The sequence below is a fragment of the Mus pahari genome, chromosome X (genome assembly GCF_900095145.1).
Source record: "Mus pahari chromosome X, PAHARI_EIJ_v1.1, whole genome shotgun sequence".
NCBI lineage: Eukaryota > Metazoa > Chordata > Mammalia > Rodentia > Muridae > Mus > Mus pahari.
Window position 1 is genome coordinate 113,623,915 of NC_034613.1, and position 13,731 is coordinate 113,637,645.

Genomic DNA, 13,731 nt, shown 5'->3' on the forward strand with positions numbered 1-13,731 from the left:
GAGAGAGAGAGAGAGAGAGAGAGAGAGAGAGAGAGAGAGAGATTGAGAGAGAGACTGACTCTGATCCGAGGCAAGACAGAATTAAGGGAGAATTTCTAAAGAGCAGAGCAATATGTAAGTTTACAGGAAAGGGGCCAAGCAAAGCAATGTCTGTATATAGTTTGACGCTTCTAGAATACATTTTGTTCATGGTTCTCCTTTTATACACAACGCTTATGAGTCTCTACAATCCCAATGACTATTAGCCTTGGCCTGTAAAATCCTTTAAGTTTTTATGTCAGTGGAGGGCAGTGTGCTGCCCTTGGCAACCAGAACACTTTGATCTCGGCTACAAACAAATGCCTCTGCCCCTTTGCCAAAGTCCCCTCGCCGAGCAGACTCAATTTCTCAACCTTCAAACCTTAATGGCTTGGTATTACACAACACAACGACTCACGGCGAAGGCAACTAAATGTGTGTGTTAGGAGAGATTATGCCACTTTTATACTTAATGAGACAGAGCTGCTTGTCATTTCATCAGGAGGGGTTATATCTGGGTAATCTAGGCAAATCCTGAGGAGTCCAGTAATAAGTCACAGACTCTCTGGGATTCGGGCTCCCTAAGATTCCAGGACAGGGGACTCTGATCAGTTCTAGTGGCCAGCGCTAAACAACTTCAACCTCAGGTGCCTCAGAGTGCTGGGTGGGACAGCGGTGTAAGTGTGACTCCCAATCCGCCGCACCTATGGTCTCCCTGAGGAGTCACTGTAGTGCCTCCCGGCTCAGCGTAAGGAATCTGAGAACCCGGGGTACAGTCAAGATCTCCCACTCTGGAGAGCCCCACTTCCTAGCAAGTCCCCTGGGGGGCAAGGGCACGGGAAAAGTAGGCACAGCGTCCGGATCTGAGTCCCGAGCTCACCCAGCAAAGTTCCGTCATCTGGTGCACCAGCTGCTGGAAGCGCTGCTTCTGCGTCTCCACCTCGATGAAATGCTGCAACTGAGGGTCCACGGCGCCCAGAGCCGAGCCAGAAGAGGACGTGGAGGACTCCATCCCGGCACGACCACGCGGGCCGAAGGGAGCACCGAAGCGACTCGCCGACCTTCACGTGTCTGGGTGACGGAACCGGAACTACAACCTCCCCCGCCCCCCGCCCCCGCCGCGGGGACCGCCCTGTGAGCTCACCGCGTCGGCGCGGGGCTGTTGTCCCCGCCGGCTCTGCCCGCTCCCCTCGAGCCGCTGCGCTCCGCAGTCCCCGCGAGCGCGATCCGCTTCCCGCAGCAACACCGCGGTAACGCCCGGGGGAGCGAAACTCCAAAAAAGAAAAGAGTAGCATAAAGGAAAGGAGGAAGTTGCTTCATCCCACGTGGTCCACTGAAGGGCCCGCCCTCCGACCCCACCCTGCCCACTTCCAAATTGGCCCGCGCTTTCTCAGCCCTGGTTTTACCCCCAAGCCAGACTCTTCTGGCTAATTAACTAGCTACCCTCCCCCTGAGTCCGTTTCTTTGAGTTTTCCTCTTAATGTATGGAAATGAGGCTCTGGCTGAGTTTGTTCCTAAGTTTAAGATTTATTCAAAACACACTGTCTACTGTGTGCCCAGCACTGTGGAAAGTTTGTGAATGCGCCCAGAATTCAGAGGCAGGCTTTAACAAGAGTAAGAGGGATGAAATGCGAGTTCTGTAGAGTTCTAGATTAGGAATAAGTCAAACCAATGATAGGATTTTTTTTTTTTTTTGCAATTTTCAGAGAGCTTCAGGGCAGCTTTGTAATAAATTAAAATAGATAACTTTCCAATAATTTTATTGTATCAAAACAACCCCTCCCATTTTAATGGCAACATTCCTTAAACCCCCCCCCCACTCTTAACACTTAACCAACAAGCTGTTGGACAACTAGTGGAGCTATTTACATCTTCCCCTCCCCCAAAATGTTCCCATCCCCAATTCAGTCTGTTAGGAGTCTTGAAGTTATGGGTAATACCAGGCACAGAAATCCCATGGCCTTTGCTCAGAGCAGTATGCCGGGGAACGAGAGAAGAAAGGCATTCCAAGATGTCCAGGGCCCTTAATGCATTTAGTGGGCACATGGAAGGCTAGAGCCCTGCAGCCAGGGAGCTCCTCAGGAAACATGGAATTAGGGCTTGGAGGAGAGAGGAGGCAATCCACGGAGCTTAGCAGCCAGCTCAAGATTCTTCATCCATCACATCTAGAATGTTACTCAAGAGAATTTTGAAACTAGGACGTTCATCTGCTTTCTAAAACCAAAGAAAATGGACAGTGTTACAGTGTAGAATCCAGAATCCACAAGTAGCCCTGGGTAGTACATCACAAAGTGTTATGTTTATTAAGTATATACTAACTACCCCGCAGCAGCAGCTTCTTGATAGCATGCAAAGAAGAAAAATGAAATTGCCGGTCTCTATCAAGACCTTGTGTGCTTTTCAACTTAGCAACTCATTTTTGTTTTTTGTTTAGTTTTTTTTTTATTTATTTTGATGTGCACTGGTGTTTTTGCCTGCACATTTGTCTGTGTGAGAATATCAGCTCACCTGGATCTGGGGGTATGGATAGTTGTGAGCAAGCTGCCATGTGGGTTCTGGGAACTGAAACTAGGTCTCTGAAAGAGCAGTCAGTGCTCTTAACTACTGAGCCATCTCTCCAGCCCACAATGGCAATGACTTTTGTCTTCACTTCTTTCTCCCAGAAACCAGGCAAGGACTGCCTAGCCGAGCTTTCATCGGCCTGTTATGCAAATGAGTCTAGAATTCCTTTTACTCATTCATGTGTTTGTTGTTGTGGTTTTGTATCTTGTTCTTTGTTTGATTTCAAGACAGAGTTTCTCTGTGGAGCCCAGGCTGTTGTGGAACTTGCTTGGCTGACCGGGCTGGCCTTGAACTCGGAGATCCTCCTGTCTCTACTGGGATTGAAAACTTGTGCCTGCCTGGGCGGTGGTGGCACACTGGGCGGTGGTGGCGCACGTCTTCAATCCCAGCACTTGGGAGGCAGAGGCAGGCAGATCTCTGAGTTCGAGGCCAGCCTGGTCTACAGAGTGAGTTCCAGGACAGCCAGGGCTACACAGAGAAACCCTGTCTTTAAATAAATAAATAAATACTTGTGCCACCTCTGTACAGAACAACTCAAGTTATTTGTGTGGTAAGAACAATTGTCAAATTAGGCTGGCATGCTGATTAAGAGTGAGGATAAGTTCACTGCAAATTTATACAGACTACTTCATTATTTCGGAGCTTCAAATGAAAATGGCTATCAGGTGTGCTTAGCTGATTGACAGAACAGAACTCCTAAACTCAGGGACAACATTTAGCCAGGTCCCAAATGCACCTTCTGTGATTATAAAGCTAAATGAGCAGAGAGGATTTAACTGTACAAAGCCCCAGACTGCCTGGGATGGACCCTTTACAACCAGGGCCTTTTGTTAGTCTGACTTTAAGGTTACTACTCTTTTGGAGATCCACAGACAGAGCAGGGCAATTAGACTAGGTCATTTTTTAGATTTTTGTTTTTATTTTGAGACAAGGTCTCTTTACATAGCCCTGGAAGTCCTAGAACTCACTATATAGACCAGGTTGGCCTCAAGCTCACAGTGATCCCCCTGCCTCTGCCTCCTGAGTGCTGAGATGAAAGGCATGTGCTACCATGCCTGGCTGAGATTTTTGTCTTTTTTAAAAAGAAATTTTATTGTAGATTTTTTGTTGTTTGTTTTGAGATAGGATGGCACTCTATATCCCAGGCTATCCTGGAATACAAGATGTAGCCCAAACTAACCTGAAATTCATGGCAAAACATCTGGCCTCAAATTCCCAAGTGTTGGGGCTACATAATTGTCCCTGGTGTTTTTGATAATTCAGGAAAGATTCATGACAGAATGGCTTCAATGTGTCACAACTGAAGGGTCATCATTTTCATAGTGCTTAAATCAGTGGTTTTCAAGTATCAGCAGATAATGGGAAAGTTGAAAGGATTTCAGTGTTTCATAGCAGATGTACCTTAACAGAATCTCTGGGAAAGAAGTCCAGTAATTAATATTCCCAAAAATTCCTTAGAAGGTTGAGCATGGTTGCACATGCCTGAGTCCTGACGCTTGGAAGACAGAGACAGGTGGATCTCTGTGAGTCTGAATTTGACCTGGTCTATATAGAATGTTCCAGGACAGCCAGGGCTACAGAGAGAGACTGTCTCAACGAAGGAAAAAAAAAGCATTAACAAATCCTTAGGAATAGGGCATAGATCACTTCTCGGCCTTTTGGCTAAGATCAAGTGTAAGAATGTGGCATAGAAATGCATGCCTCTGACTCCTGCAATTGGGTGTGAAGCCATGAGAGCCAGAAGTTGAAAGTCAACCTTGGCCATATAAAGCATTTGAGGCCAGCCTGACATTCTGAGACCTGCACCACACATCTGTGCTGGAGGCCAAACAAAGGTGTCATTAATGCTAGGTAAGCACTCTATCAATTAAGCCACATCCCCCAGCCCCAGCAAAGCATTTTTAGAATAGTGAAACATGATCTTTCTTTCCAAAATACTACAACTTCACCCCCTCAAAATCTATGATAAAAATAAAATGCTAAAAAATTTAATTAGGGGACTGGAGAGATGACTCAGTGGTTAAGAGCACTGACTCTCTTCTAGAGGTCCTGAGTTCAATTCCCAGCAACCACATGGTGGTTCACAACTATCTGCAATGGGATCCAATGTCCTCTTCCAGTGTGTCTGAAGACAGTGTACTCACATACATAAAGTAAATCAATAAAGTATTTTAAAAATTAAATTAAAAGCAAGTGAGCTACAGAGATGGCACAGGTATTTAGGTATTTAGAGCACTGACAGTTCTTCCAGCAGACCCATGTTTGAGTCCCAGCACCCATGTGGTGGCTTACAGCTATCTGTAACTCCAGTTCCAGGAGATCTGATGCCCTCTTCGGGGACATCAGATACATATATATGATATATATATATATATATATATATATATATATATATATATATGATGTGTATGTATATATATATGCAAAACACCCATACATATAAAATTATAAAATAATTTTAAAATGTTTTAGAAACAAAATCCCCAAACCGAACAAACAATACTATTTTAGGTCGTTCCTAGGTAACAGGGTTTTTAAAGTCTCATTTAGAACCTCAACCAGAAATGGTTGGTAGCTAGTAAAGTGGAGAAAGGGTGCGTCCCAGATAATGATTACAGATCGTTTCCTTTTGGTTTGGGGATCCACCACTGCCTGGGTGATTGCCTGAGTGCCTTTGATAGATAGCACGGGGTCTTCCAAACTCCCCACTCCTAAAGCTGAAATGGGTATCAGGGTAGGCTAATACTATTCTAGCGGGGATCAGGGTGGGGATGAAAAGGTCATCAGAGGATTGGGGTGCAGCCCAGATTGAGAAAGCATGTGCAGCTAGCTGTAAGGCAGTGCCCAGCTGACATGTGACCATAGGGAGCAGGGACTGGGCAGCTCAATGAGAAATTGACTCCAAGGCAATAGTATAAGAGGGAACCTTACCTCGTGCCAGCAGCTGTACATGATGGTATATACCCTCTCTGATGCCAGATGAGGCCTGTAGAGACGTAAGCCTTGAGCAATGTGTTCTGCTGTCTCACTGTTAGTAAATCTCTCATACGGCATTTTCCCCAGGGAGTAAATCTCCCACATTAAAACCCCTAGGAGATAGAAAGGAGAAGTACACTGAGCCTTCTTGGGATCCTTGGGGCCTAATCCTTCTTGATGAACCATTAAGATTAGAATACGCTGGTTTCTCCCCTCTATGGATTTTACATTTGGTCCAGGCTTCTGCCACAGTCCTGGCTGTCCCGATGGCTAGCAGAGCTGTACTACACTAGCCCATTATTAGTTACTGTAGAAGAGACAGACTGTGTCTTGTTTGTCTTGGTAGCTTCAGGCTCTGACAGAGTGCCTAGTACATAATCAGTATTCAGAAACTGTTGAATAATGCATGTTTTGTTTCCTGGGGTAGATTGTAATTTCTAAGAAGACAGAGATTATGTCCAGTTGGTTGTGTTTGTCCCCACAAACCCCTGTGGTCCCTGACACATAAGAAACACCCAAGGATCAGATGAATGACAAGAGGAAGACAAGTTTGAACTTCCCTGTTACGTTCTTCTTTGATCTATATTCTCTTTCCTCCCCTCCCTCCACCCCACTGTGTGTGTGTGTGTGTGTGTGTGTGTGTGTGTGTGTGTGCTCCAGCACTTGCACCACAGCATACATCGGAAGTCAGATAACAACAACCTCGGGTTGTTGCTCTTCACCTTTCACCTTGTTTGACACAAAGGTCTCCCTTGCTGTTTTTCTGGTACATTCTACAGGCTAGCTGGTCCATGAGTTACTTGTGATTCTCTGGTCTCTACCTCCTATCTGCTGGTAGGGGCATAGTGAGATTACAGATGCCTGTATTCTTCTCCACTGCTTCCAGCTTTTCTGTGGGTTCTGGGGATTGAACTCAGGTAGTCGGGGCTGCATAAGAAGCAGTTTACCCACTAAGCTATATTGACATCCTCATCTGTATATTCTTATCTTCTTACCAAAAGCCCAGATGTCAGATTTGCTGCTGAACTTGCTATACATAAGCACTTCTGGCGGTGACCACCGGACTGGAAATTTGGAGCCTACAGAACTGGTGTACTCATCATCAAGGACATACCTGCAAGAGATTCAAGACTTGTTACCATGACGATTTAGATGGCTTCATGTGTGCCCGTCTTCTCAGCACACACCATAAGGGCTGTCCAACTGCACACTTACTTTCTCAAAGTCTCTGCTGGCTTGTCAATGCCTTTTACAAATGTTACTTTTAACAAAATCTCCGTGTTCTTTCTGTTTAGAAAAGTATTTATTTACCTTGTATGTGGTTGAAACCTAGGGCCTTGCACACGCTAGGCTAGGACCCTACTAATGATAAATACTTCTAACAGTTTTTGTACTTTTGAAAAACAATCGAGACAGTGTCTCACTAAATTGCCTAGGCTGGTCTTGAGTTTTCAATCATGGTACTCTTTGAGCCTCTAGAGTTGATGCGATTCCAGGCCTGGGCCACCAGTTTTGGCTCTTCTCCAGTTTCTTGCAGCCTGCAGGAGCCAATAAGGGTTAGGCCAAGGAAGGAGTAATGGGGGAAAGTCAGTGGGTTTAGCAGATCAAGATAAGATACTGGGGAAATAGAAGAAGAATGAAGAGGGGAAAGGGTGCAGAGAAAAAAGAGGAGAGGAGAAGAGACACCCAGCAATAAAGGCAAGGGTGAAGCTGGGGTGCTGTCTCATGCCTGGAATCCCAGTGGTGGATAGCCGAAGCAAGATAACAGTACTCATGAGTTAGGCCAGCATGGACCACATAGCACAACCCCTTTGCCAAAATAAATAAGAAATGGGAAGATGAAAAAGGCACACTCACCTAGACAGGCCAAAGTCAGATACTTTCACAACTCCTTGATCGTTTACCAAACAGTTTCGAGCTGCCTATATAGTACAATAGATATGTGAGACTGCATCCTTGACCTTAGTTAAAGACATAGTTTCTGCCCACCAGCATGGAATTGCATAAGCACATGTATGATGTGTGTGTATAGAAGCCAGAGGTTGATGTCGGGTGTCTTCTTTAAGGACTCTCTACTTTGTCTCTTGAGACAGGGTCACTGAACCTAGAGCTCACTGATTGGGCCAGGCTGGCCAATGAGCTCCAGGGATCTGCCTGTCTCTCCCCAGTGCCCTAGTGCTGGGATTACAGATATATGCTGTTAGACTGGCTTTTATATTGGAGCTAGACATCTGAACTTGGTGTTCTGGTTTTTATTATTATTATTATTATTATTATTATTATTATTATTTATTCTATAGGCTCTTTACCAGCAAAGCTAGCTCCCTTGCCTTTTTTTAAGAGAGGGGGGAAGGTCTTTTATTTAAAATATTTATTTATGGGGCTGGTGAGATGGCTCAGCAGGTAAGAGCACTGACTGCTCTTTTGAAGGTCGTGAGTTCAAATCCCAGCAACCACATGATGGCTCACAACTCTGTAATGAGATCTGATGCCCGCTTCTGGGATGTCTGAAGACAGCTACAGTGTACTTACATATAATAAATAAATCTTTAAAAAATATTTATTTATTTATTTTATTTATTTATTTCATGTATGTGAGTACACTGTAGCTGTCTTCACACACACCAGAAGAGGGCATCCAATCCCATTACAAATGGTTGTGAGTCACCATGTGGTTGCTGGGAATTGAACTCAGGGCCTCTGGAAGAGCAGTCAGTGCTCTTAACTGCTAAGCTATCTCTCCAGCCCGAGGGGGGGGGGTCCTTATTCTGTACTCTAGGATGAACTCACTATTTAGCTCAGACTGTCCTCAAACTCATAAGAATCCTCCTGTTTCAGTCTTGAAAGTGCTGGTATTATGAGGTTGAGGCAGCAAATTTGACTGATCCTGAGAAATTTTGCTGCATTTCCATCATATGGAGAGCAACTTGATACACAGTCCTAAACCAAGCGTGCAAATAATGTCGTTCATGTGGACAACTCCACTTCACTGAACTACTAAGAGAATTCAGAAGAAACAGCCAACAAGTTTGCATTGGTTTTAGTCTTTCAGGCAGGAAGAATAGGACAACTTGAGTCTCCACCTAGCTGAAAGAAACAGAGGCACCAACTGATGCCTCCAGGAGCTAAGTGGGCAAGAAAAGAGTAAAGTGCGGTGGGTGGAGACCACAGAAAATGGGAGCACACAGGCTGGGTATGAAGGGGAGAGCTACAGCCCACCTCCAGGTGACTATTAGCATGGACAGTGAGATTGTGGGTCCTGTTTTCTCAGATGGTCCAAATTTTTAAGAGAACCTGGAAAGTACAGTTGTTTTTCAAATGAACAATGTCCCTCTTTAGGTATTTGCTAACTATAATAAAACAGTTTTTGTGCTCAGTTGGCAGAACACTTGACTAGTAAGCATGAAGCTATGGGTTCAGTTCCCAGCACTGCATAAGCCAGGGCTGGTCGTGCACACCTATAATACTAGCACTTGGGAGTAGAGAAAGAGTGATCAGAAGTCCAAAGCCAGCCTGGGCTACATAAAACCTTACTTTAAAAATAAAATAAAATAAAATAAAATAAAATAAAATAAAATAGAAAGAAAAGAAACCATGGATCAAAATGTATCTATAGGTAATATTTGTAACTCTGATGTAACCAAACAGTGGCTTTATATCAAGAGAAGTCCCACTGGAAAACACAGAATTGTTCTTCTGCTCAAGATCTAGAGTGGGCACTCTTTCCTCATAAGTGGCAAGGACTCGGGTAAGTGGCAGGCCTGTTGGAATTGAGGCTAGAGACAAATGATGGGCTCAACTGTGGAGCAGATGCACACTTAACCTGTAATGATTTCTAGACACAATCTAAATGCTGGCACCTGCCACCCTCCTCAGCGGTGGACACTCCATCTCCCAGTGTTCATTATTCCACCCCTTGATCCCCACCCAGTCCTTCTGAGGGCTCACCAGGTCTCTGTGAAGGAACTGCTTCGACTCTAAGTATTCCATTGCTTCACAGACATCTTTGCACATCTCGAGCAGCTGCTGCGTCTGGAAGCGATGCCGCATCTCCCTCAGGTAGTTCAGGAGGCAGCCATTAGCCATGTACTCGGTGATGATAAAGATGGGGCGCTGTTTGGTGCAGACTCCATACAACTGCACTAGCTTCTCATGGGAAAGATTCCTGCGAGAGAGGCCAGGAACTAGTCTACCCATCTTGTCCCTGCAGACTAGTCATAAAGGGGCAGGGTAGGAAAGGGCTTGGCCTAGCAGAGAACATTGACTATGGTACCATAATAGCAAGGTTATTCTCTCCTTCGCATAACAAATCCCAAAAGTGCCTCAGATGTGGGGGTGCACAGGGGTTTGGAGTCTACCCACTGAACAAGAAACAAGCCCAAGCGTAGAAGAACAATAGGTAAAACTATACATCATTTTCCCAAAGGTCTAATATTGTACACGTAGCCCAAAATGCTACTGAGAAGGTCCATAACATGCCCAACAATATTCTCAACCAGTATCTAAGTCAGAGAATTGATTACCTTAGCAGTTCTGTAAGGTAACCCACCAAAGGCAAACCTCAGACCCCTATCCCAAGCTCCTCGCACTATAAGCCACCTTAGACCACAGTGTGCTGACCTTGTAGTTCCCAGATTCCTTCTACAACTGGATTGAGAGTTGAATTTAGGATGTAACTCACATCATGACTTTGGCTTCTTCAATGAATTCATCCTCCGACATGGAACCTTCTCTGATCATCTTGATGGCCACATCATATTGGCCCCTCCACTTCCCATATTTCACAACACCAAATTGTCCAGTCCCAAGCTCCTTCAAGAAGGTGAGGTCCTTTGGATCAATTTCCCATGATCCTACCAACAAAGACTTGTTGTGATTCTTTGAGGGGGGGCATGTATATATAATGAGTGCAATAGATAAGATTGCCTACTAAGGAATAAATAGGAAAAAACATTAAAGGGAGTATTCTCAGGCGTACTAATCTACCTTTCTTTATTCAGGCAAATCTTGGGGGAAAGGGGAGGGTTACTGGTTGGAGGAATCTGGAAATTTTAGGTACAAATTGGCCAGGAGGCAAGAAGATAACCCAAACGACCTTCCAAAATTCATTTACGACTAGGTTAATAATGACAGTTAATAAACTAATGAATGGTACTGAATTTCTTATATGATAAAATAAACAGGGCTGGTGAGACGGCTCTGTAGGTGAAGGTGCTTGCCACTAAGCTGGAAGACACGAGTTTGATTCCCTGAGCCTGCATGTTAGAGACAGCCAACTCCAACTTGTCCTCTGACTTATGCGACTGCGCTAAATGCGTATGTGTATTCGCAGGCCCAAGAAAAGAAATGGAAAAAGTTAAACCATCAACAATAAATCCTTAGGAATCTGTTTTTGCAGTCCCAGAAGAAACCACTAGGGGGAGAAAAATGTCTAAATATCTTGGTTCTATCTAGCCCTTCCTAGAGACAGCTGCCACAGTACATCTTAAGAGTGTCCCAAGAGACAGGGTCTACTGAGGTGATACTTGTAACCGCCAGTCCATCCAACTCCACAGAAATAAGTAGTTACCATAGCCTAGGCCTGCAGTAGAAGGCGCGTTTTTGTTTTGTTTAGACACAGGATATTTCAGCCTGGATATGAGGCCTGAAACAGAGAGGTCACAATGTCAGCATAGGGGCTGGGATTCCTTGCACATGCCCATCATCTTAAATTCTCACAATTCTAGTATGAATCTTTCTAGTTCATTTTGAATTCCAGAGGATCTCCACTAACCAACCAGTGTTTTCTGATGGTCTCTCCCTTCACCAAAATTTTTGTGGCAAAAACAAAAACAAACAAACAAAACAAAACAACAAAAAAACAAGGAAAATAATAATTGAAATATATTCCCTATTGCTGGGTATAGTGGTTCACACCTGTAATTTCTTTAGTCTAGACACCGAGGCACTGAGGCAGGAGGATTGCTGCGAGTTGAGTCCAACCTGGGCTACATAACAAGATAAAAAGATTTTATTTTAAAAGAAAATAAAAATGGAAACAAAGGTGGGGCGGTGGTGCATGTCTTTAATCCCAGCACTTGGGAGGCAGAGGCAGGNGGATTTCTGAGTTNGAGNCCAGCCTGGTCTACANAGTGAGTTCCAGGACAGCCAAGGCTACACAGAGTACACAGAGAAACCNTGTCTNGAAAAACCAAAAAAAAAAAAAAAAAAAAAAAGACAAAGATTCAGTAAATAAATCTGGTGGCAAGGCAAGGTTCAGGACAAGCTTTTTTCATCTCGTCCTGTTTGGCAAAGCTACATATGACAAACTCTGTCAGGAAGTTCCCAGCTGTAAGGTTATGCTCCGGCCGTGATCTCCGAGAGACTGGAAGACTTGCGGTTCCTTGGCCAGGGCAGCCCTCCAGGAGCTACTTAGTGAAGGACTGCTCAAGCTGGTTTCAAAGCACAGAGCCCAAGTCGTTTACACCAGAAACACAAGGGGTGGAGACGCCCCAGCTGCTGGGGAAGGTGCAGGAGCAGGTTCAATCAGCTGTACATTTGGGGAAAATAAAACTTTATTGAATCAAAAAAAAAAAAATCAGGAAGAAATGCCATCCTTATTAACTAGATCCCCATATCCCAGCCTGGCTCAGCTCACATCCTACCTTCTCAGTGAAGCATTCCCAAGTGTTCTTGGCTTATCAATCTCCCCCGTTTTCATTGTCCTAGTCTGTGGGTACTTAAGCTCTGTTCTGTTATTGTCTACCTGTATGTTCTCCCAGACCAAGGATCTTGACTCAGAAGTTGATTCACTTCTAGAACTGAGTGAATTGCAAGGGTACATGGTAGGAACACACATAATTGCTAGTGAACACGCTCTGATTCATTAGTCACTGTATCATCGTATCTTTACTTAGCACCAAGAAAGAAGTTAGTCCTCAGATGGAGAAGTGGCTCAGTGGTTAAGTGCACATACTGTTCTTGTAGAGGACCTGAGTTCAGTTCCCAGCTCACACATAATCATAGTTCCGGGGAATCCAATGCCTCTAGAACCCATAGGCACCTCTTCTCTCTTCTCTCTCTCTTCTCTTCTCTCTCTCTCTCTCTCTCTCTCTCTCTCTCTCTCTCTCTCTCTCTCTCTCTCTCTCTCTCTCTCTCTCTCTCTCTCTCTCTCTCTCTCTCTCTCTCTCTTTCTCTCAAACACACACACACACACACACATGCACGCACACACAAACACACTTTAAAATAATAAATATAAATGGCAGACAAGGAAGAAAAATAGTCTTGTCAGTCCCACTATGCAAGCCTGTAATCCCAGCTCAGGAAGCTGAGGCAGGAGAATCAGGAATTCAAGGATAGCCTGGGCTTCAGAGTAAGCTCCACGCCAGCCTGAACAACATAATAAGAGCCTGCGTAAAAATAAAAGGTAAACTGTCCCCTCCCATATACATTGCCTGGGCAGCACAGTAGAGTTGGCTCTGTTGGTGGGGGCATGGGTAAGCCAGCCCCAAGGGTGTGAGACAGGAGAGCCAGCCCCACCCCTTGACTGGGAAAAGTGAGAGAGCTGACCCTGGTGATGCAGGTGCCAGAGAGTGGATGGGCTGACCGGCTCAGATGTTTCCCAGGCCCATCCCAACATCTACCCCATCTATGGACCCACCAGGGGCCAGTCCTACAGATTCCAAAGCTGCAGGATCTCCGTGACCCAGGGCAACAACAGGATTTCCAAGAGAAATCCTGGTGAGGATCCAATATTGATAGTGTAGCAGAAGCTAGAGGCCTTGAACCAGACCAATGGCTCACTGCAGTGAACATTTGCAAGCAAAGCCGATTAGGGGAAAGGGTGTACTGTGTATCATGATGTGTTGTAGCTTCCAGGGTCAGATTTTTTTTTACTTTTGTTTGTCTTTCATTTCTATTTTTAATTTTTGCTTTCTTTTGGGAGGGGAGTTGCAAGGGCAGATATTGAAGGGATGGGGAGATGCGTGAGATTGAGGTGCATGATGTGACATTTATGAAGAATTAATAAAAAATTGTAAAAAAAATTTTTTTTAAAGTAAAGCCAGATGTCGTGGCACATGATTTAATCCTAGCGCTGGAAGGCAGAGGCAGAGGCAGAGGCAGAGGCAGAGGCAGAGGCAGAGGCAGAGGCAGAGGCAGAGGCAGAGGCAGAGGCAGAGGCAGAGAGGCAGA

General features: G+C 44.9%; 2 protein-coding genes across 2 annotated transcripts in view; both read right to left on the minus strand.

The window, feature by feature from the left end:
• Positions 1-1,104, minus strand: part of Timm8a (translocase of inner mitochondrial membrane 8A) — a 4,366-nt gene extending 3,262 nt beyond the window's left edge. Inside the window, exon 1 of the mRNA XM_021188368.2 lies at positions 899-1,104. Coding sequence (XP_021044027.1) covers positions 899-1,030 — 132 coding nt within the window. The 5' untranslated portion in view covers positions 1,031-1,104. The remainder of the gene's footprint in view (positions 1-898) is intronic.
• Positions 1,105-1,764: 660 nt separating this feature from the next.
• The window catches only part of Btk (Bruton tyrosine kinase), a 42,045-nt gene continuing 30,078 nt past the window's right edge, over positions 1,765-13,731 (minus strand). The window contains exons 13-19 of the mRNA XM_021187349.1: positions 11,126-11,200; positions 10,238-10,409; positions 9,505-9,721; positions 7,414-7,478; positions 6,552-6,670; positions 5,512-5,669; positions 1,765-2,232 (exon numbers count right to left, since the gene is read on the minus strand). Coding sequence (XP_021043008.1) covers positions 2,161-2,232; positions 5,512-5,669; positions 6,552-6,670; positions 7,414-7,478; positions 9,505-9,721; positions 10,238-10,409; positions 11,126-11,200 — 878 coding nt within the window. The 3' untranslated portion in view covers positions 1,765-2,160. The remainder of the gene's footprint in view (positions 2,233-5,511; positions 5,670-6,551; positions 6,671-7,413; positions 7,479-9,504; positions 9,722-10,237; positions 10,410-11,125; positions 11,201-13,731) is intronic.